The sequence below is a fragment of the Heterocephalus glaber genome, unplaced genomic scaffold (assembly GCF_053883595.1).
Source record: "Heterocephalus glaber isolate CG9 unplaced genomic scaffold, H.glaber_assembly_v1.0 deba00001497, whole genome shotgun sequence".
In the NCBI taxonomy this organism is placed as follows: domain Eukaryota; kingdom Metazoa; phylum Chordata; class Mammalia; order Rodentia; family Bathyergidae; genus Heterocephalus; species Heterocephalus glaber.
In genome coordinates, this window is record NW_028258320.1 from 67,453,748 (window position 1) to 67,478,290 (window position 24,543).

A 24,543-nucleotide genomic window follows, 5' to 3' on the forward strand; every position below is an offset into this window, starting at 1 on the left:
TCTATGCTCTGTCTACATGGAGTCAGCAAAAGAGATATTTAAAAGATTGGCTGAGGAATTCTCTAGTTCCTCTTAGCTGGTTTTCCAAATCAGACCTTTATTTATAAAGTTGATGTATTTTACTGTTGTAGTACATCAGACATATTCTAGCCAAATGTAAGAATAAAATTTCAGAGCTAAATATTAATGATCATGGATTAGCTAGTATTTTGAATTGTGCCCACTAGAAGTTTCCATCTTGATAGATGATCCGACATTTCTTAAGGATAAAGAGACTCCCAAGCTTTGTCCTTTACTTAGTAGCACCTTTCAAGGTTATCCTCTAACTTCATTTTTTAGAAATTGTTATTAAATTTGCATATTTGTGACTTCATAAATCCCTATTTTAAAAGCAGTCAGGCTAGAGTTTCCGGAAAGCTACACTAGAATCTTGCTTAGAGGAGAACTACCTACGATAGAATCTTTCTACCTAAAGATAGAAAAAAATTCACGAAGAGGCAAAATTTCAGTGCCCAGAATTTTCAGGTGGGTATGCCAATCATTTCAATAACAAGTTCTATTGTAGTTTTTAAATGCTGTCCCAAAGAACAGAAAAGTCCAAGAAGTAAACAGCCAAACTCTTTGTCACTTAATTTCTATAATCCTGTGTCTGTATTTTAAGAGGCAATAAATCCACTTACTTCTCATTCACATTAAAATGAAAATGTTCATAGAAGCTGTTTAATGCTCAAGAAGCCCTCATAAGCTTTTTAAAAAGATCCTTTTGACATTGTTTCATTTTCTGTTTAAAATGCAGAGCTGAGTTTTGGGAAGAATTAACTCTTGAGAGGTGAAATGGCTCAAGCAGGGCTTTCAGAAAGCCATGCTCTGGGAGAAGAAAAGCATTTTCACAATTCTTGTATTGCTGTGAACACTGGTCAGCAAGGCACTGTAGCCTGGGGACTTTGTAGATTCTTAAAGGTCTGCGTATAATTTCTCAGCATGCTCCTGCGGCACTGAAAAGCAGTAGTGCCACCAAAGCAGAGCAGATTTCCAGTAGGAAAATTTTTTTAACATGCCCTTGAAATTTTTAACAAACTTGGCCTTTTTACATCTTGAGGGATTTTCACCTAATCTGTTTTTCAGTGCCATATTAATAAGTGTCACACAGAATGATTAAACTTGAGGTATGTGTTTGGTTTTAAGGTCCAACTGGGATATTAGCCACCTCAGAGTCCAAATCCATGCCAGTGTTGGGTTCTGTATCCAGTGTAACAAAAACAGCCTTGAACAAGAACACTCTGGAGGCAGAATTCAACAGCCGGTCCCCCCTCACACCTGAGCCAGGTGAAGGGTCCCGTAAATTGGAAGGATGCACAAGTTCCAAGGTTTCATTTCAGTAAGTAACAATGCTCTTTACTAAGTACTATGTAGAAGAATCTGTAAGGACTAACATGTGTTTCTTTTGTTTATTTGTCGTTAGATTTTGGCTTGGCTAGCCAATTCTCTTCTTGCCTTTGATGAGCCAACTTTTGCTTCTAGGCTCTCCTAGCTTAGAAGTTTTGTTCAGATCCAAAACAAATACCATGTCTAAAGAGAGTTCCTTCTCCTAAACTGTTTTGACAATCATATTCTTATTGTACAGAAAGAAATCACCTAGCATCAGAAGACAATTAATGTTTTCAAAGTTAAATGCTTAGATCATCTCTCTTAAAGGTTCCCGAGCAGCTGAAGAAGATACTAGATCATTCACGGCCTCTTTGGATGGTACCTTTGTACAGCCATATCTCCTGGTCCTCAGTGAAAGATGTGCCTTCATACTGCTCTATTCTGAGAAAGAAATGCAATATGTAATCTATATTGACTGACTTAAAAGTGTCACTTCGTCAGAGAGTTCTAGTGGAAGATCACTTTGTTTTGTAACAATGGCAAGCTCTTTTTGAAATCAGTCTACAGTTTTGCTTTAGTTCTCTCACCAGAATGTCAGCTAGTTTGTCATTTAAAGAAAAGGAAGAGGTGAGACAAATCAGATCAGTTGAATATTGTAATCACAGTTAATTAAACCTCTGATTTCCTGTTCTGTCAAGAGAGAAAGAGCCCCTTTTTTGTAGTTTAGCTGTCTTAGCTTAAAAGGTGAAACCTGGACAAATGAAGTTGAAATTCAATTTGGATCTATTTTTGCCAACTGGTATTTTTTCTTCTCTTGCATTTCTCTCATTGGTACTATTAACTTTTTTTCTCTCTCTCTCTTTTGGAATGAATGGCCTTCTTTGCTGATTTACAGTTTTATCTAATTTCATTGTGTTTAAAGGCACATTTTCTCCTGTAGTCATGTGTTTCTTTTGACTAGAGTCATTTGCACAGTTCTTACAGAAAGATGATCTATATTCATTCTTCATCTTTCCTATTAAATTTGTTTAACACCTAATTTGACATCAACAATCTGGGTACATTTGAACCAATATCTAGACACAAAAGCAATTTGGCTGAGACAAGTTAGTTTCTGAGAAATGCATCAGTGTGTGTGTATAGATTTTTTTCCTTTACCATTTTACACAGATAATCTTAATCAGAAAATACTGCAACTCTTTCCTCCTTTTGTCTGCCTTTTATTCTCCAAAAGTAAGTGGAAATTACATTTCCAAGAAAGGAAATGAAATAATTGCAGGCCCAAGGTCTGCAAAATGTGTGTTGAATTGACAGTGAAAAGGATCCATGTGTTGACAGACACAGTTGTTAGATGCCATAAAGGCCGATGTGAAGCTTAATTTATTTCTCATCTTGGTTGTTCAATGACTGCTTAAGAGACACATTTCAATTTAATTTATCTACTTAAAGCACTAATACAAATACTGTGTGCTGCTGTATTAACTTTTAAACTTTGTAACCTAATGCTTGATTATTCAGTTCTTGACATTCTCTAGCTGAAATAACCAGTGCCATATATTTTCATAGACAGCAAATAAGAGCACCTCTCTGAAACATGTTCCTTAAGTACAGCTAAACCAAATAAATCAGAGAATTTTGTTTATGCACAGGGAAATTATTCACTTCTCAGACACATACACTTCATTCATTTATATTTAAACATAGCTTTTTAATGACTATAAGAAGTTAATGTAGTTATCTGCAAGCTTTAAAAGTAAGAATTCATGTTATTTGTCAGGATCTTTTGAAACTAGTCCAGATGCTAGGAATGAGAAGGATTATATTCAGGTCTGTTCTAGCTGGCTTTGACTAATAAGTTTTCTCTATTATACTAATCACTAAGGAGGAGGCAACCGCAGTGTCCTACTTCATAGATTTGAACTACCAAAGCACTTGGGAGCAGGTCAGCAGTGAAAAAACTGAAATGTTTCCTTCGCCTCTTAAATGCATCTTTGCATACTAGTAGCTGCACTTTAATTTTGATCTTTGAGCATACCACCATAGCATTTCCAGTGAGTGGGACTGTCAGCTCTTCACAGGAGTCAATATCAAGGCAGGATGTCAATCACAGTGGTCTCTGATCCATTCATAATTTTCCCAACATGCCCACACCTACTTTCTCTGCAGCCCCTACTCCTCTCACCTTCTTCCTCCTTCCACTTAAGCGTCTTTGGCCAGGTCCCATTCCAGTCTGGGCCCTTTGCTTCTACTGTCCCTTCTGCCTACCATGCTGTTTTCCCCAAGGCTGCATGGCTTTCCCTTGCCTCTATTATTTCTTTGCTCAGATGTCATCTTCTCAGTGTGGTGTCCCCGACCACCACATTTAAAGTTGTAACTCATCATCCCATAAACTGATTCTCCCCTCCCTGCCCCACCTCATTTTCCCATAGCAGTTATCATCTTCTAACATACTATATACCCTTTATTGTTTCTTTTTTCCCTTCCCTGTATTGGAATGGAAGCTCCATGAAGGTAGGACTTTTGTTGTTGTTTTGTTTACTGGTATATCTCAGACACCTGGAGCAATTCCTACCCGATGGTGGGATCTTAGTAAGAGTGAGGACAACTTTTTGGTATTAATTAAATAGCAGAATATCAGTCAGTTAACTTGCATTCTCATTATTCAGCAGTCACAGGGGCATACCAGCTAGAGATGTATTAGAGATTTTTGTTGATTGATTAGATTATTTGGTTTTTTAAATGTTAGCCCAGGAGTTGTTTATATTCCATTCACTCAGTCATGCATATCTTCTTCACTTTTGTACCTACCTGAGGGAAAGTTATCAGAGACACAAGAATACCTAGTGATAACAGAAAGATCCGCTTGTGCTCTGGATTGGCTCAAATGGACAGGACAGTATGCACACCTACCAGAAAGATTTTAAAAGTAAAGGTAGAAACAAAGCTGTTTTCTGCATAAGATCTTTACTTGACTAGAAATTTAAATTTGAAAGCTATCCTTGGAAAGTTTTTTCCTTTCAAAAAATTCCTAAAATCGGGGCTGGGGATTTAGCTCAGTGGTGCCACCACCTGCCTTGGAAGCGGAAGGTCCTGAGTTCGATCCCTGGTACCAAAAAAAAATTTCCTAAAATCAACATGTGATTATTATATTCAACTCCTGTCTATAAATTATGATGTTAGAGATATATTGGTTTATTTCTTGAGATCTATGAGAAAGCAAGAGATACCTTTGATACTTTAATTACAAGTATTCATTAAAATTAATGCTGTTGTCATTGGCATACGCAAAGCAAGGGTGTTTTTTTTTTTTAAGAAAAAAGAAAAGATAATCAGGGCTCAGGGAATTCTAATTTATTCTATTTCTGTTTTAATAATAGCTTTAAATATTTGTTTCCTGTTAATTTTTTCTAATAAGTATATAGTATCTAGTCATAATGCCATAAATCTCATGGTGAATTTGAATTTCATTAATTCTGATTGGCTATAATTTGGATAGGAACTGTGCTATACTCTCCCTTTATGCTATGAAGAAGAAAGAGCGAGCCTAAGCCAATGAATAATATAGCTTGATTGTTGCTCCCTTGACCTTTCTTGTTGATCTAGATTAATCTGATAATGTTAAAATATAACAAGACAACTTTATTCAAGCTAATCAATGAATAGCATGGTCAATCTAAAAGAAAATTCTAAACTGTAGAATTTTAAAAGAAATTATCCTGTTGTTTTCAGACAGCTGTAGCACAGTACTGGGAAATAGGCTAACCTATTGTTGCATAAGGTTGGAGCAACAAGAATGATTTGTGTCTTCGTGGATAAAACCCTGCAGACAGGGGAGGGGAACAGCAAGGAAGCAATATGACCAGTTTTCTAAAACAGCCTTTTACCACATCTGCCCATGGTAGCAAGGAGCACCATTATTTGCAGGACTTGCACTCCGTAATCACACAGACTTAGACTCTGGTCTTGGATCTGCTAATTACAGTCTTTGTGACCTTGAGCAAATTATTTAATGCATGACTCTTTCCTCATGTGTAAATTGAATTTACGAACACCTAGCTTGTAGGGTTATCATATGAATGAGATAATATATGAAAAGTATTTCAATAGATTATTTCCTATTTTGTGTTAAAATTATTAGCAGTTATTATGTTGAGATATGGATAATCGAGGACAAAAGTTAGAGTTGAAAGGTAAGATACTGAACTCTTAGGTGACTGACTGGGTCAGGTGACCTTGGACAGCCCAGGTAACCCTCTCTGTGTGTTTTGTTTTCTTTTTGTTGTGTTTCTGCTAATCTGAAATTAAGGCAGGTCCATTAGGAACTCTCCTGAGTCCTTTCAGTTTCTAGAACCCTAATAATCCCTAACAAACATGGTTGCTTGGTAAAGATATTCACAATTAGGATAAGGAGTAACATGTTTGTCTCTCAGTATTTTATAGATGTATCATAAAACACACAGAGACCCAGAAAGATGAAAAAAATTAATTTTAAAAATGCATAATCAGAACCTGTAAGTGAAAATGATTTGTCTTTCAGCCCACTCATTCTAGCCCTGTCGCTGTTGCCCCAAACACTTGCAGACCCATTTGGGTTAGAGGTGCCTGGTCACAGAGGAAATAATTGGGCAATCTTCTCTGTTTATTTTAGGATAGAGCACATACTGCTCCTCTGACCTTGCATACCCATAGGTAGTGTCATCTCTTTTTGCATCCTGTTCCTAGGGCTAACCTAAGCCATGAGAAGTCATGGTCTCTTGCCAGTAAAACAAAGAGTTTTGAAAAAGAAAGTCAATCTGAACTAACAATGTCTTAAAGAATAATTGGGAAGAGATTCTTTTAAATTTTTTTTTTTGTTCAATAGCCAATAAAGGGGCATACTTTAAAATAAACTTTGGAAATTAGCCTATCAGAATACCACCTAAGCCGCTTTAGTCCTCAGTATAAATTTCATGCGCCCATTTTTAGTTTTATTGCTTATTTCAAACATGCTGAAGAAAAGTTTTTTCCCTGAAGTTAAATACCTTGAAAATGGCTGGCTCTAATCAGGATTAGAAAGGCGCTTTAACAGAAAAAAGATAGTATAATATAAAGGTGAATTACTATGAATTGAGTTGTTTTAAAAACATGCATTCTAAAGCCCCAAATAAATTTATTGTGTCCATTTGATGCTGTGCCTTTTAAAAGAGGAAACGCTTGTGCTTAGTTATTTGGTCATCATATTTTAGGACATCGCTATGAAGGAAGGCAGGACAAATGGTTCTTCAATATGGAGAAAGAGCTGAGAAGATTTCTTTTGAAAAGCAGGAAAGGATTTATTCTCAGTGTGTCTGCACTGCAAAGACAGATCTAAGGGTTGTTCTTGAGGGGCCAGTTGTATCCTTGGGGCCAGCGTTGAGTGGGGTTGCATAGCTAGTGATCCTGGTTGGGTCATAATCTGGTTGACATCTTAGGACTTGTCACAGCGTCTTATCGGCACCATGGAAACCGCTGCTGAGCCAATTTTAAAAGGTTTTAGCCTCCCAAGTCAGGCAGAAGCTTGAGGCTCTTGTGTTCCAGCATCTTGCTTCTCATTTCTGAAAACAGTCTTATCTAGAAGTGGCCTTGCTCTTCTAAATGGAGTTTTGTTGATGCATATTCACTTTTTCTCTTCATTAACTTCAGGAAGGTGAATGTCCTTCTAATAGTTAAAATTAAGCGAGACAGTCACAGTCACCCTCAAAGATGGCTTTTCATTTGAAACTGCTTCACAGGGAGAGGTTGTCTGAAAGGGAGCTCATGTTCCACTGCACTGTAATGTTGTGATCTGCTGTGATTTCTCAGCCCTGACCTTTTATCTTGGTCATTCCCAAAGGTCCTTTAAAGCCACAGTTGCCAAAGACTTCCAGTTAATACTTCTCTAATTCATCATACTTCTCTTCAATCCAGATCCTCCAAAACTAGAAGCTTCATCAAACTCTATTAAATTTCCTTTTAAAACACCAGACAGGCAGTTAGCTTGCTTTTTTTGTTTGGGAGGTCAAAACAGGTCACATTCTGCCCAAGGAGAATTTAAAAAACAAAACCCCACGTAGCAATTATAGGACTTCAATTTCAATACAAAAATGTCCATTTCCAGTAAAACCATTTTTATTTTAATTTGCATTTAATTTCCAGATCTATGGTATCTCTAAATACATGTGACTTTTGGCCCCACAGAGATTTATTTTTGTAAGAGTTCATCTCGTTTGGGCCATTAACTGAATACCAAAGGATACTTGATAAAAGAGAAATTTTAGATGTCTCTTGGTTGGTGTGATCAGTCAAACATTTCCATGAAAGAAAAAAATATCTAATTGCTTTTCAAGTTTCTAATTAAAAGTAGGATTGATTTTATCATTTTTGACCTCTAACTGGGCTCTTCAGTTTTATTCATTATTTCCAGTGTTAAACTAATACCAATATGGAAAAATGAAATGGAAAAATACTGTTTTGTTTTCTTTTAATTGGGCTGGAAAATCTGAGCTTTTAGAAACTGAGATTCTTACTTTTAGGGAACTTGGCATAAAATGATTCCCTTAAGCATTGATCTCAGCTGGAAATTAATTTGCTTGGCCATATAACCAAGAGGTTATATTTCTTAAGAGAGATTTGAGCTAACATTTTGTTCAAATGGGGACTAGGGGAGTTCTTTTAGTCTCTGTCAGGGAAGGAATGGGTTTTGCTCCTGTCATTCCTACCCCATTTCTTTATCACTTCCTCTTTCTTTCTGTCCCGTGTGTGTGCGCGCGCGTGCGTGTGTGTGTGTGTGTGTGTGTGTGTGTGCACGTAAGCTGACATGCTCCACATGAAGGACTGGAAGAAGGGCACTTTCCCTGTACTTAGTAAACATTTATTTCCAAGAAGAGAGCACTAGCTAGCAGAATGAACCACATGGACGTTCCTGCTTAATTTGATGCTCTTATACAATTAAAGGATTTGCTCTGCTCTCAACTGTAATCTTAGTACTGCTGAATTGTATACTGACACTGCAGGAAACAGCTCTGTTCAGCAAAAGCACTATTACAATAGTTCTCCGTGTGTACCTGTACATGGACAATTAAGTTTGAACAACAAAATTAGCAGAACAACTGGACGTTCTGGAAGTTGAGATCCCTTTGCTTAGTCTTTTCTTCCTGCCTCCCAGTCCACCCCAGGAGTTATCCTTTGGACCACCGGAAAGATCAGCCACCAGTATTGTCTTACATGTGTTCTGAGTGGCTGTACAGACAGCAGCTTCTTCCACAGTAATTGTTCAGGATGTATTACACCTAGTGCAAAAATGACTGTTAAAATGCTGTTGAGTAAATCTCAAAATTACAGTTAAAATGCTGCTGAGTAATTCTGAATTCTCTCAAAGAATTAATTGCCTTGTAACATTTGCTCTCAGTTGCAAGCACCTATGATTTTATAAGACTTTGTATAAAATATATCATTTCTGTAAATTGCTTTTCAGTACTTTGTAGTTTTTTTTAAAACCATTTTTCAATAGTCTCTGTAGTGTTTGTTTCCTTTTATTTGTACATAGCGAAGTACAATGGAGTTTTTAAAGTTTATTCAGATAGAAGTAGCTGATTAAAATGTAACAGCAATTTTAGATCTCAGGGTAAACTGACCAAACTTTAACCTGGTAAATACATTTCATTTGGAATATAATTTATCAGGGCTGGCGATTTAGCTCAGTGGTGCTGCTGCCTGCCTCACAAGTGCAAGGCCCTGAGTTTGATCCCTGGAACCAAAACAAAACATCAACAACAAAAAATCAAACAACATTAAAAAAAAAAGAAATATAATTTATCATGTAACTATGAAAAGTGGCAAATTGAGTCCTTTGTGACTTTCCATCTTAAAAGAGTTCAAAGTACATTGAAAGAATTATGTTTTTTAAAATATTGTCCCCCCAAACTTTGAAAGCACAAGCATTTTGTGTTTAGTGTCTTTCTTATAGAGCCAGTTTTATGTATGGTGAGTTTTGCAGTAGACATGTCTCATAAAATATTCTTGTAAATAATGCTTGGCTTTTAATGAATTTTCACAGTGATTAAAGTTGTGCAAAAGTGTGCTCACTTTGGCAGCACATATACTAAAATTGGGCAGAATTACAAAAAGCTGGAATGGAACCTAGGAAAAGGTGCCCCACTCCTTTCATAATCTTTGCTGAGCTAAACTCAGTCAGTTCACACGTGTCAGTGTTGTTTTTGCTGGTGGGTGTGATGCACTTTCAGAATCTGTAAATATCTGCCATACAGCTTGCGCTAAAAGATCCAGGGTAGTCTTCACGGTGCCCATGATGATCTGGGACATGAGACATGCCTGCGTGGCACTTGGGAAACTAGAGGAAATATTGCCGAGCATGGACACAGGGATCTTTGCCCAGCCATTGTTACCACTGTTCAAAAGGAACTCGTATTAATCTTAAGGACCAATCAGCCTCTAGAGGCTGATGTCAGATTCTCAAACACAGAGACATTCTGTTCAATGTTGTTCTTTTTTTATAATTAAAAATTCAGTCTATTTTTCCTACAAAGAGAAGTAGATGCAGATTGACAAGGTAATATATTTCTTGAGCTAAAATGGAATTTTAAAGAAAGTACGCAAAGCCAAAATTTTAGCTTTGTTCTACCTTCATTATATTTAAAAGTATGAGAATTGGCAGTAATATAGAAAGTTTTTAAACTTCATATTGTGAGGTTTTGGACAAGTGTGTTAAAGGCTCTTGAAAAATAGAGTTTCAGGAAGAAACAATAAAAACTATCTCTGCTGCAATGCTACTTCTGTTCACTGCTCTAGTTAGTAACTGTGTAAAGGGCTTGAAAAAAAAGTACGACGTATTTTTACACTAGGGAAAATAGAAGGCTGACTTCCCCTTTGGAGTTTTCCCAGGAAACTACTTTATAAAGACAAATTTAAATCTTTCCGTTTTCTGTCCTTGAAGGTGGTAAATATGATTGTGGTTTTATCCATTTTTATTGTAAATGAAACAGAGTTCAGACCGTCCGGCTGTGCGTCATTTGTTGGATGGCTGCCACAGACTAATGCAGATGTCCCACTGGGAGACCAGAGAAGAGCTATACTTTGATTCACCAGATTGTGTTAAATAGTCCAGCTGTTGCGATTTGAAAGATAGTTACCTCAGAAGTGAAATAGAAATGAACTTGGCATTTATGCCTCAAACCATTTTTATACTGTTTGGCAATCAGCTTTTCAGAGGTAGCATTTTATAAAATAACTCTCACCGCTTAAAAGTTTCATTCACTGTAATGTTCAAAATGTCCCACCTTTATATTATCAGTAAAATTAAGCTTGAGTGATATGCAGAATTTGCATGAAATAAGCATTTTCCCCTTCATTTCATGAGCTTTGATTGTATTCAATTGAGCTCAGAACCATGTCGATTAGGGCTCTTTTGGGCATTAGTTAATTTGAATTGCAGCCGAAATGTTAGCTAGAATGTTGTTGACTATAATTGAACATGGAAAGTTGATTTTGAAAGGAATTTCATTGAATGCAAACAATGATGTGCTTTTTAAAAATTAGAATGCTGTGCTTTAGGCTCTTGTGACACAGTCCGAGAAATCACTGAATCTCTTTATAAAGTTCAGCTTTGGCAGAACCATTTGTGATTGTTCTGATTCTTGTGGTACCGGAAGAGTTTGGAGTCAGGTCTTTCCTTTTACCAGTAAGGGGCCCTGCCAGATGGAGCCCACATTTTGGCTCTCCTGCAGCTAGAGAACAGTAGCTACTTCCTGAAAGGGCACCCACCTTGTACTTGGGTATGAGGCTTCATAGGGTGGCACAGATTGGTATATTGTGTTTAAGCTTTTATAATGCTTGTTGGTTTTGTTTTTGTCTTGAAATTGCATTTGAGCAAATGGTCTAAAATGACCCATGAAAAATATCTATTTGAATGGATCATGAATGACTACCAGTATTTTGTTGCAAGGAAAAAATACTGGCCAGGAAATCAAGATTCCAGTTTTTGTCTTGTATCTGCTGTCAACAAGTTGTGTGCCTTGGACAAATCATTTCACCTCACTCTTCTGGACTCAACTAACAAGAGGCTACATTAACTCATGTTAGTGATCCCTTTAGCTTGAATGTGCCAGGATTTTAGTTTTACTTCTTGTCACCTGAGACATGTAAGTTTTACTTTCAAGTCTTCTTGGACACAGGAGAAAGGCTGCCATTTTTATGAGTACTGACTTTGAATTACTTATTTGTAGTTATTGTCCTTTGGTGCTGCATTAAAGCAGAAAAATTGAACAGAATAATCATATTCTACAACTCCCATTGGATTGTTGCATCTTTGCTTCCAGGATTTTTATCTTGGGGAGAAGCTTCAGACTTGATTTGCCACCGTGGCTGCCTTGAATGAGAGCTTGGATTCCCTGTACTGTCCCGAAAGGAGCTCTCTGGCTTTTCCTGTTGGATGAGGATGGAAATAGAGAGATGAGGCTAGGAGAAAGATCCCTAATTCCAGAAGAAACTTTGGGCAGTTCCCCAGGGGAACCAGAAATGGACCTAGTGATGTCCAATGGGGAGGAACTGCAAACTACAGAGGGGGAAAACCCAAAGAAACCAAGGGAGAGTTTGAAGGGATGAACATTATAGTTACAGATCTGAAAGATGCAGATGGACATAAATCAGTAAACATACTCAGATTAGCCTGTGGCATCCATGTCCTGTTTCTAGGAATAGGTGCCTTTGGGAAAAAGCATGCTATTGTGGATGAGGAGGGAATTGGGGATGGTTCCCAACTCCTGCTGTGGCTCTGCCACTGACTGAGCTGCTTATTCTGGGGCCAGGCTTTCCCCTTCTGCACATCCCATTGCCTTCATATTTCCCTCATCTGTACAAGGATGTGTCAGACTAGATGACTACCTTAATCCCTTTCTGCCCTCACCCCCTAGGTCCCTAGGCTGTGGTCATTACCCTGGAGAACCCAATCAGCTCTGTTTCAGTGCAGAGTCAAATAGCCTGCCCACTGTGCCTTGGTTGGTGACAATCAACAAAGGGGTTCTCAAACTGGGACCTGCAAGTCACATAGTAGGTCAACTGCACCTGAGAAGCTTGCTTCAAGAAAGACAATTCTTTGGACTGAGGCAATTCTAGGATACTTTCAGCCTAACATTACATATTTCCCGAGTTTTCTGTTCAATCAGGCTGCTCGTTGTTCCCATTGTGGAGCCCTGAGAGCAGTCACTGGAGGTGTTAAGCCCCCAGCTGATGCAGACACCTTTTTCTAGGAGGTGTTTATCACCCTTCATCTGCAGATACTCAGGGCCATGGAAATACCCGTGTAGTTCTTCAGAAGTGATGAAGGTTGGTATGGGTCGACAGAAGTTGTTTACCCAGAATGTCAGAATGATAAATCCCCCTTTGCGTGGTTTGAGATTGGCTGGCTTATATACAGGTAGGCTCAGAATCAGGCTGGTGAAGCCAGACTGGTCTGGACCTGCAGACTTCATTGTGGCTTTCACCAAAGCTTAAGCTAGGCTGCAGCTTCATTTCCTACAATCTCCTTACCCATTTGTTTCAAGTTTAGAGTTGACCACAAGAGAAATGTGCATGATATTTAGAAGTCAGGAGTACAGCTGATGCACTGTTGTCAGTGTGCTGACTCATCTCACTGGTATGTGCAGTGGCTGTCCCAGGTTTCCCCAGCTCCCCCATCTTCTCCTCTAGCTTCTCCCCATCCCAGGCCAGGTGCATGTGGAAAAGCTCCAGCATAGCCTGCATCATCAGGATCTGTGAGTCTAGGAGACAGGTACATCTCTAGTCTGTCCTTGGTTTCTGCAACTTTTACAGTGATCCTCCCTTCCCTTTATAGCTGCAAGAACAACTTAATTCAGGCCCAGCATCAGACACAGAGGGGGTAGACTTCCATAGATGGACTGATAGCGCCCTCAGTCGCCTAAGGTCTCATTCCCACGACAGGTCCTTTATATCACTTAGTGGTATTCCTGCTCTGATCATAGGTATTTAGATGCTGCCTGGGTCAGAGAAAGTCAAAACAGGTATCACTGTGGACTGCATCCATATGGATCCCCAATGCGTAGTAGCAGATACCTTGACAAAATGTTCTTTGGCTAAAGTGGATGGTTTCTAATGCAGATAAAGGAGTCTTTTTTTTTTTTTTTTTTTTTTGGTACCGGAGATCGAACTCGGATCCTTGCACTTGCGCAGCAGGCATCAAAACCACTGAGCTAAATTCCCGGCCCTAGACAAAGGAATCTTAATGGAAGATTTATGGAAGATCCTGTCCAGTCTATCCTTCAGCTTCCTGATGAGATTGACTTTTACCACCCCTAAGAAAGACAGTTATGTGATGATGACCAAGTCACATAATTAATATAACCCAGTAGCCAGAGAGAATGATTTTCAAGCTTTTGTTTGGATAGATCTTGTAGTATGCACTGCTCAGAAAGTGGGAGGAGTGTGGTTTTTTTGTACCTATCACTGGGTCATGCAGTAGTGGATTGTATGTTCTGTTGTTTTATGAGACCTCAAAACCTATTCACACCAAAGCCTTGGTTTCTCTCTATTCATTCTTAGCCTTTCACAGTTTTAATATTTGCTCATTTATTTAAAAATGATCTGCACAAGGTGCTGGGGATATATTGTGAATAAAACCCAACAGTCCCTGCCTTGTGGATGCTCACATGGTAATCAAAGAGATAGGCATGAAACACCTAATTAACTGTGGTAACTCCAGCAAAGAAGTGTTATGTGGTAAGAGACTCTGCTGGCATGTTCGACGGGCTGGAGAGGTCAGGGAATTGTGGAAACCAGCACCTGGAGAGGGGCTGGCACTGGCCAACAGCTCACCAGCACAGTCAGAGGTGGGATAGTGTTGTGGTGGCTTACAGTTAGCAGTGAGTTCTCTGGGACAAAAAGGCCCAATCCTGGCATTGTCCAAGAGGATCAGAAAAGTCTTAAGAGCCTTGGCCCTGACTGCTGCTGCTGCTGCTGCTGCTGAGAGACCACCAGGCACAGGACAGAAGCCCAGTGGTGAGGTTCTCCTGGTAGGTTCTGACCATAGCTTCTGAGAGAACTAAATGCCAGCAGTTTCATTTCCTGACACACTGCAAGAGAGACTGTTTCAGGGACACCTCTGTTCCTACAAGGAAGCTGCCACCCATCCAGCCTGAGAAACAGTAGCCTCTTGCATCAGAAGAAGGTAGCTTCTGTGGAAAAAGAAACTGCCTGGGAGACTCAATAATAAATTTCTCCAGAGCCAGATCCTTCTGGTTAGAAAAATGTATGGTGACTTAAAATTTGAACTTGTTCCCTGAACCTTCCTATCTGGCCCATCACCCCAGGTCAGCTGTCTCCTAGCTGTTATGGCTGCAGTTGGCACATCTCTTACCTGGCCCTTGATGACCAGGAGTGACTGACTGTCCTCTCCCTGCACCTCTTCAAAGCTAATCTGCAGCAGGGGCACCCAGGGGGAAGAGGGAAGGAAGGGGTTGTGTGGGCTCCTTGCAGGTAAGTGAGGGTGGCAGGGCAGGGGTTGGGATGTCAGGCAGTGATGGGAAATAAATGGACAATGGAGCCACAAGCTTTGTGCTTCCTGAGAAGAACATGTGATTAAGCAGGTAGGTGTGTTTGGCTTTTTCTTTGGTACTGGGGATTGAACTCAGGACCTTGCGCTAGTGAGGCAGGCGGCGGAACCACTGAGCTAAATCCCTGGCAGTGTTTGGCTTTTTAATATTTTCTTTGTTAATCACTCTTTTCTGCCTTCTTCTGGCCTTGTGTTCCTAATATGTAACTTGCTAGCTTCATTTTTTTTAATGGCTGGCATCTCAAAGACAACTGTGCATGCTGATTAGATAGAATATTGGGGGGGGGGTTCTGAATTCAGGAATATGAAAGAAAAAATGCTTTCTCTCTCTACTTTTTATTTTTCTGTTTAACTCTTCATCTCATAGGCCTCCCAGTAACATTGGATACAGGAGAAAATACATTGGCAGTGAAAACAAAGCTGAACCAATTGTAGTTTTACATCCTGTTTCCACACACGAACCCCAAACCAAAGACCAGGTTGCCAAGAAAGATCCAGCTCAATGCAAGCATGATGAAGGTGAAACTAAACCAGAATTCAAAGAAGACAGCATTGAAAAAATGAGAGAGACAGACACCTCCAGCTGCTGATCCATCAGCCAGAAGGCTGACATGTTTGGAAGTCCTTTTCAATAAGCACATGATTCAGTTTGGTGTATTGTTAAGGGCTATAGACATTCCGTCTGGTCACTGTATTCACAATATAGCTTCTTTTCTGGTGTCACTTTTGTAAGTAGCAACTATAAGCATAAATAAGCTGTTTAGCAAAATATACACATTCTAAGTAGTTTTTGGGTTTTGATCTTTATAGAGATAAGATTTTTTCCTAGTTACTGTATGTATGAAGTATGGCTTTGTTTAGAAGATTACAAAGGATTCAGATGTTGGTATCTTTTTAGGAAATGTGCATACCACTCATCAAATTTAGTAATGTTGAAAGTTTGAGGTGTTTGTGATAGTTGAATAAACAGAACTGAACGACTTAACATGATATAACCCGCCCCCCCCTCCCACCACCAGGACCAAACACAGTGGCTTGCACCTATAGTTCAGCTATTCTGGAGGCTGGGGTAGGAGGATTATTTGAGCCCAGGAGTTTAAGGCCAGACTGGGGAACATAGACCATGACTCAAAAACAAAACAAAAATCCCTCAAAGAAGCTTCTGTTTTGGATCTCATCCTCTTTAGATAATCTGCAACAGCATGGAAAGGGTGGATCCTATGGCATACAAGCTATTTTCTAAGGTAGACTGGGATAAACTTCGAACTCAGGAGCTGGCATCAAAGTAGTTGTCTCTTAGTCAACATGAATTGCACACTTTGTTAACTACTGGATGGAAAACACATGCTATTGGTTGTGCCTAAAGCCTCCCAAGGACCTCAGTGGGAATGTTCTGGTGGCCTGAGTATGGAATTGAGGTGAAAATCCAAACCTCGAATCAACAGTAATATCTTCATAAATCATGTTTTCTATACTATGAGTTCATTGTGTTTTCCCATATACTAATGTGGCCCAAGCACCATATTTAATCACAATTCTTATGTACAGTGAAGATAAATGACAAGGACACATTTTTCTTGCTTCATTGCCATTCTGTATTATATAGGTTTTTTTGTTTTGTTTTGTTTTATTTTAAAGAAATTAAGTGGTAGTTAGTCTCTCAAAATAGTGTTTCAGGCTACCACAGTGAATAAATAGAAGTGTAATCAGGGATTTAAAAAAAAAAACTTATGCAGCTTTTCAAAGTCAATTGTTTCAAAATTGGTGTTTATTTAAAATAAGTGGTAATGTACTTGAATGCACTTTTTATGACAATGATTCAGTAATAGTAATTTTACTATTAAAGTGAAAGGTTTAGTTTTGTTAGCATGACTCAGCATGTAGCTGTCAGGTGTTCCTCACCTAAGGGCAAAAGAAAATGATAGTAATAATTGCAGTAGTTGTATTGTATTGTATTTTTGCACATGTGCTAAGCAGAGGCTTGAAGACGTGGGTAGTCAGGTGAATGTACTTCCTCAATTTGGAGACAATTATCTTTCTATAGGTTCGCTACTATTTCCATGTTCTTCCAGTGATGACTTACGGTTACCTATCAGATTACTCATAGGGCATTTAAATGTAATGTTTTTTCATCTGTATGTTTTGCTAACTGAATAATAGCACTATGTGATATGCTAACTACAAATTGATTAATTCACGTAGACAAGTTATGTTGTGCTGTGATTTGAACTCTCCTTGCCACAGTGTATTAAAAAGAAGCACCAACAGCTTCCCATTAAGGGTCAATTGTGGTTTTTGACTTTTTAAATTTAGTTCTCCAACCTTACTGGCCTCCCCCACTTTTCTAGGAATCAAATCCAGGGCTTTGCAAATTGCTAGGTAAGTGTTCTACCACTGAGCTACACTCCAGCTCCAAAATGAACCAATCTTGATATTCTTAATAGGAAAATTGTATAAGAGTTGGTAATTTTAGTAATTTTTAATGATCTAAAAATGGTTTGCTTTGACCATTTTACTCCGTATTTCTTGATGTGATCCTCCTTCCTGTGTCCATTATCAGTCTCCTGGTTTGTATATTACACACATATAACACTATGTTTCCCTATTTCAGCATACACATCAGCAGGATAACATGATTATGAAAACACCTTCATTCCCAGCAGAAGTTAGCCATTCAGTGAGATGTGCTGGCTGGACCAAGCATCAGTTAGCACCTGATATTTGCCTTTCTGAGCTTCCCTACTTTCCTTCCTCATGATCACAGAGTATTTTAAATTACTATGGTACAAGGATATTTGATGTAAGATATTTATTCACCTTTTTCCTAGTTTTTCCCTTTTCAGCTCAGTTTTGAGGGGTTTTTTTCCCCTCTGCTGTGTTGTCACCAAAGCAATTGGTCCCAGATAGGATAACATAGGGAGTCTAGTGCGTCCATCTTCAAAGTGTGTCTTTAGTTACTTGCACAAATTTTTTTTTTTTGGTACTGGAGATCGAACTCAGGACCTTGTGCTTTCAAAGCAGGCACAGCACCACTGAGCTAAATCCCCAGCCCACTTGCACAAAAATTTATCTACAATCTACTATAACATTTTAAAGTTGGAAGGTATTGCATGCTTTTGTCTTCTTTGTAAGGACATCTATGCTTCTGTTTTAGGAATGTAGATTAGGTCTCTCTGCTTCTGTTTTCTTAACTCAGGCGGATGCACTTTTATACCCACAGTGGGGCAGAGGGATAGAGGCCCTTTGTGCTGTTCCTATGAAAGAAAAGGAAAATGTCTCCTCTTCTGAAAAAATAAGAATTTAATTGAAATTCTTGTACCCTTTTGTGTCTGAGCTAGTCTCCAGTTCCTGACCTACTGCCATTTTAGCAGTTGATCCGCGCCCTGTGGGAGTTCTGATTGGCAGGGGTCATCAGGGCCTTTAGCACCCAGCTTTGTTTTACCTGAGTTAAAAAGGATGGTTGGTTTGGCTCTGACTTCTCATTAGTAATTCCTCCTTCCTAAACTTTGTGAACAGGAAAAGGTCTGTTGGACAGGAAATAGTACAGGTAAAAATTATTGTTGATTATCTTTCCTGATCATGTTAGGTTGTATGTCAGGCAAATGATAGTAGTCTGTATCACAGTCTTTAAAAAATCTGGATTATTTTTTCTGAAGGTACACTTCCATCATGGAAGAAGTTTAATTGATGTGCCAATAAACTGTAAAGAGTGGGTAACCATCTGGCATCACCACTGCCCTTATAAGACTCATCAAGCAGTGCTTATGTATGGACTGGAAGTCTTCAAGTTTCTTCCAAGCACTGTCCCACTTTCCCTGTCCCACTGTCTTTAATCTGGGATATGACTAGTTTGTTTCATCTTTCACAGATACTACATGTTATATAAATATTTTATATAATACAGACTGGAAAAAATATAAATAAGTTATTAGCATTCTAAAAAGTCTACATTAAAACGCTCACTTTCCATTGGTGGTGAATTATCAAGTGAATTAACGTTAAGTAGACAGCATTCTGGGTTGAAACTAAAGTGCTAACCTGGTTAAGGTAATAAATAATCTCTTTGGTTAACTTAATCGTTTTGCTCTGGTTTATAATTTTTATCACAGTTGCATGGGATATTGTCATATGATTTGCCTATGTGTGTATCTTTAAGGATATTTGCAAAGGCTGTGTGACTATCCAGCCATGTTTGTCTTGCCTTTAAGGTGAATTTTCCTTCCAGTTTCTCCTGCACTACTGTTTGTTACTAAGAATCAGGAGAAGCAGTGGTGACCACAAATTGTGACACAGTCTCCCAACATAGAATGATGTCAACCAATTCTGTACCTCACGCTCTGAGAGGCCGCCACTGAGCCAATTTCAGATTGTAGCTTTGAGAGGAAGAGGCTGGCTCTACCATGAGGACATTAATTTCCCTTGCTTATACTCTTCAAAAGGAGAGGACCTTGGTGCACTTAGTAAAGACTTATACAATAGATCAGAAGTCTAAACTTAGCCAACTCTCTCCTGCAGGTTAGTGCATAGAAATATATATAATTTGTAGGAAAACCAAATAGTAATCCTTTTAACAGGACTCAATCATATAAAGCAGTTAGATGTCATTATATACCTATAGGTGTATGCTTGAATACATTTGTTTCTGGGGTTCCTCTGCTATAACCCCAACAATGGCTGACAAATGTCAAGAGGCAAGTCAACATATATGTCACATCCTTTTTAACCATTTGCCAATCCCCTTTTATATTATAAATGGTCTGGGCATTTAACAACCTGAAGAGTATTCATTTCACTGATTTATTACTTTATACCTTTTCTTGTTTCAAAATGATATGAGACTCACAAAGATAAAAGTAAAAAAAGCTCAAATTTAAGACAAAGACATCAGGGGAAAAGGGAGTCAAGTGTAGGAAAATAAGATGAAGTTCTTTGGCTATTTTAAAAAGTCTTGTCACCAGCTGCATCCGGTTGGCTGCAAAAAGATATCTGTGCATCTCAGAACACAGGAGCTGGACACCTGTTCCTGGCATTGAGAGCTTCTTACAGAATTAGCTTCTATTTTGGAGGTGTTCTGATTTGTAAAGGACAAGATGTCGTAGAACTGGCAACAAAAATATTGCCTCTAGAAAAACTAGATCATGAACTTGCACATTGGACAGTAGAGCTAGTGTCCCCATGGAAATGTGATGACTGTAAAACAAAGTTCACAGACTTTCAGGCCAAAATATTATATATGTATTTTACCAAACAGTGGAATTACAAGAATGAAAAAGCACACCTGAATTAGTGAAGGTGAAGAGCAGAGCCAATATAGCGACATTTTACACCTACCAGTCTAATACCTTGGTGTGGCTGTACCCCAGGGTACACCCCATCCAGAATGTGGTCACGATCTAGCTGATTCTTCCACAACCTCTGTGGGGAAGATAGGTTCCCGGGGCCCAAGCAGCTCACCGGCTGCAGTGGCAGCAGCTTCAAGTGCCTTTTTAGCATCCTCATTAAAGTAAAAAAAGGTGTGTTCTTCATTGAAACCTATTTTAAAAAAATTAAGTTTATTGTCTAACCCAGTGGTGCCATTTTTGGCATTATATTATTTGAAGGGATCATCATCAGAAAAGGCCAGAGGAGTACAGCGCCATCAGAAAGGATCCAGAATCACTTTGATTATGTATTCACCGTACAAAACCATTGTCCTATTCAGTTTGCATTGTACCCGGTAAGACCTTCTGGAGTTGTTTGCTGTTCAGTGGCATAGGCTTAGCAGAAAAGGAAAAGAGGAAGCTGAGCTACAGGAAAGTCCAGTGCTATATGTGAACACGAACCATTGCCAAAGACTCAAAGGGAGATGATGGCAGAAGTGGACTGTTCTAGAAAGGTCCATATAGGCAATGATGGTATTTTAGTGGCTGGATTTTGCCAGGATCTCCTATTCAAAAGTAGGAATGGAGAGGTTTGTTTTGCCAACTTTGCCAGTTCTCCCTTAATATTTACTGCCCAGTGTCAGAGAAATTCTCAATTCCTAATCCATTCCAATACCTGGGGTTCCACTAGCACCTGAAAGGGGGTAAGCCTCTAGTCCCTGGGGTCTTTTTTCCTGCCCTGGGGTCTTTTTGATGCCCTGCAACAGCTGTGTCTCTTGTGAAGGCTGCCCTGAATTTGTATGAGTGATCATTTTAGGAACCTAAGGCCTCCACGAGTTCAGAATGACAAAAGTTAATCAGACAATATATAGAACAATATAATTGACCTATTTGAAAAAATGAGCTTTTGCATTTCACACCAAAACACAGACTAACTTTTGAGTGCCTTTACATGGATCAAAAATAGTTTCCCAATTATATCTTCATTTTCTATGAAGGGTGTGTTTCAGGACCACTGCATATATGGTAAACATGACAAATTTTAAAATCACCATCTTTGTTGATCTTTATAAACGACTCTGCATGCTATGGCCTCTTTTAGGCCATCACAATCAATAATATAGAAAACAAAAATGCATGTTTAGGATGTTTCTCTCCAGCCAGTACACAAGGTGTTTCTTTCCATGCAAATTTATAAAGGTTGGATTTCATAAATGACTCGTTCACTTCTCTTGAGACCTTGAACTTTCCAAGGTACATTAAAATTAACATGCTGCCTAGTTGTTTTAAGTGGAAGAGTTGTCTCCAGGAACCATCAGGAAAACATCTGCCTGTAACTTTCACAGGCTGTGAAGAAAAGCCTCTATAATTTGGACTATAACAAAAGGTAGGCTTGGAGATTCCAATCAATTAATTCTATTGAAAAGCATCACGCAGCTTATTCAAGAGAAGAAGGGCAAGAGTTTTAAACATTCAGGTAAATAGATAATCCATTAAGACAACAATATACATTGTACCAAGTGCCATCCTCGCTTTGTCAGCACTGATTTACAGTCTCTGGATTCCCGAGCCCTCCTGCGGGGGGACTTCTATTCCCCCTCTTCCCATCTTTGTTCCCTTATTCATGGCTAAGCGAAAACAAAGTGAGAGAGTAGCACATACCCAGTGTTTCATTCTGGACAAGTTCTTCCTCTATAGTAAGAAGGCGGTTGTACTTGGTCACCCGTTCACCACGAGAAAGACCTCCCAACTTGATAAACCGGACACCGAGTCCAACGGCCTGAAGGGGGGAAACAACTTATTTTAACTGGGGGTGTCACGTTTTGCTTAGCTACAAACAGTTCTTTAAAGGGGAAGAAAACTGTCATGGTGCGCTGTTGGGTTTTTTTCTGTTATAGTTTCATTTTTATCTTTATGTAAGTAAAGTGGTGTGCTCACAAGACAGGAGTGTTGAAAGGCAGAAAGATGGTGTGACTGACTGCCCATCAGACGTTTTACTAGTCGTGTAAGCATGCTGATTTTATCTAAGAACAGTCTGGCCTTTCTCACTTCATTTTAGGAGGGAAGATTGCTAGTACACACCCCAGTTATTTAAGTGTGCTTGTCATTTTCCCTGGACTTCAATTGTGCTTCTTTTTAAAAGTTCAAAGATTAGCTCTTTGCAAAAGGTAGCTGTCTGGGAGGAAGCAAGTCTATTTCATAAAAGGTTACATGACTTTCTCCACCAAAGACTGCATTTCTCTGAAATAGCAATTCGTGATAAAAGCAGTGTTTTGGCAATTCTGCAGTTGACCAGCATTCAGCACTTACCAAATCGACAAGGCTATCATCAGAGGACTCTCCTTCTGTACTTCCAAGGATGGCAATGTGCTTCTTACCTGGAAGAGAAATTCCTTCAATTTTGTATTGCACAGAAACAGCTCACATAAATGAGAGCTTCTAGAGTCAAAATGAGAAATTTTCCAGATTTAAAACCTTCCTGTCAAGGGCCAGGGATTTAGCTCAGTGGTTTTGCCGCCTGCTGCATAAGCGCAAGGACCTGAGTTCGATCCCCGGTACCAAAAAAACAAAACAAAGAAAACCCTTTCCTGTCAAAAGTCAAACACCACCAAAGACTTTTAATCCAAAGATTTGCATTTTTATTGCCCTTGTTTTATGTGTTTAGTCCTTTTCCTGGGAGCTTAACTTGCTGTAAGTACAGAATACCATGTTTCATCAAACTTAGGATACTTTTGGGGTAAGATGTACCATCATTCTATCACCAGTGAGAAGGGGGGAATTCCCAGATCAGACTGACACGCTCCTAAGACCACAGCTATAAAACATGATCTAATTTTGCTGCTGTTCAAGTAGAAAAATCTGCATTTCAAACAAAATAAAAGGAATCTGTCTTTCTGAATATTTAGAGCAGTGTTCATACTATTTAATTATTTGATGGCCTCAAAACCCTTTGAAACTTGCCAATCTATGAAGAGTGTAAGCTAGTGACAACAGTGACAGTGTGCGTTTTAAAGACAGGACCCATCTGAAAAGGAGAGAACACCTGCTAAGTGGTGGGCACAAGGGGAAAGACCAGGACTGGGGCCTCCCATCAGACACCCTGAGCTAGCTCTACCTGTACCTGTCAGCCCTTCCCCTGCGACCTGCCCTGGCCCCAGCTTCCAGTGTGGCTCTGCTTCTTGCTTCAGGTCTGAGTAAGGTCTTGTCCCCAAAACCTGGTCATGTTATTTATGTAACAGGATGCCCATGAACTCACTGGAATTTAGTCTAGTGAGGGATACCAGCCATTAAGTAGACAATTCATTGTGGTCAGCATTACAAAGAGAAACTATGAGATGCTACAAGGAAGGTTCAGAGCAGAACCACTTAGAGGTAGAGAACAGAGGAGGAATATGCATCTATAGATGTTTCATTTCGGTCAATACTTGAAGGATGAAGCATAGTTAACTAAGTCAACAACACTGAGCCAAGCAGTCGAGGCCAAAGGAACTGCATGTTCAAACTGAGGCAGTAAAGACTTTGGAAGTTGAGCAATTAGAACAGTAAGTGGAATCACTGTAGTGTCTTAACCTTTCCAAGCCTTATTTTCATATCAGTAAATTGGAAATGATAATGTGCTTCATAGGATTATGGTAAGTTAAATCTTCATAGGATTATGGTAAGAGTTAAATCTAATGCTTCATAGGATTATGTGTGCTTCATGGGATGATGTTAAGAGTTAAACCTAATGTTAAAATTTCTGGCTGTTGGTACTGCATGAAGCTGCTGACTTCTAGCATCCCAGGCCCACTTATGTTGGAGCCCTGCTTTTTACCTGTCACCCCTGGACTCCAGTACTGGGATCCTGTGACCAATCCCAGCTTCATGGCTAAAGGCTTGCTTCTAAATGCTTCCTTGATGCTACATGGCCTTGCCTGACTGTAGCTTCCTAGTGGTTCCTGTTAGGAACGAACCTCCCTCTGCCACAATCTCACCTGACAGAACTGACTGCTTCTGCTGATTGGACCTTCTTGCCTGTTTTCTTAACCTCTGAAGTATACCAATTCCTTCCCGTGGATGTTCTAGTTCCAAATTATGATCACCTGAGAGCCTTCCCCAAGTCCATGCAAATTAAAATGGTCCCCTACTTAAGGATATATTAAAAATGGTTATTTATTTCAAGCCAGCAGACTACATCCTTATTGTGTGTGCGCGGTTTTTTTTTGGTACTGGGGATCAAACTCGGGACCTTGCGCT

At 39.2% G+C, this 24,543-nt stretch overlaps 2 protein-coding genes across 4 annotated transcripts in view; one reads left to right on the forward strand and one right to left on the reverse strand.

Annotated features, from left to right (window-relative positions):
* Shtn1 (shootin 1) overlaps window positions 1–17,233 on the forward strand; it is a 96,901-nt gene extending 79,668 nt beyond the window's left edge. Inside the window, exons 16-17 of the mRNA XM_087185250.1 lie at window positions 1,186–1,378; window positions 15,315–17,233. Coding sequence (XP_087041376.1) covers window positions 1,186–1,378; window positions 15,315–15,537 — 416 coding nt within the window. The 3' untranslated portion in view covers window positions 15,538–17,233. The remainder of the gene's footprint in view (window positions 1–1,185; window positions 1,379–15,314) is intronic.
* The window catches only part of Eno4 (enolase 4), a 90,146-nt gene that overhangs the window by 45,305 nt on the left and 20,298 nt on the right, over window positions 1–24,543 (reverse strand). The window contains exons 12-14 of one of the 3 annotated variants that reach the window (XR_015440460.1): window positions 22,618–22,685; window positions 21,970–22,087; window positions 20,279–20,479 (exon numbers count right to left, since the gene is read on the reverse strand). Coding sequence is in view for 2 of the 3 variants with exons in the window: in XM_004838859.4 (XP_004838916.3) it covers window positions 20,334–20,479; window positions 21,970–22,087; window positions 22,618–22,685 (332 nt within the window). In the remaining variant the exon portion in view is untranslated. Of the gene's footprint in view, window positions 1–20,159; window positions 20,480–21,969; window positions 22,088–22,617; window positions 22,686–24,543 lie in introns of those variants that run through there. The other 2 variants (XM_004838859.4, XM_087185249.1) reach the window with 2 other exon arrangements.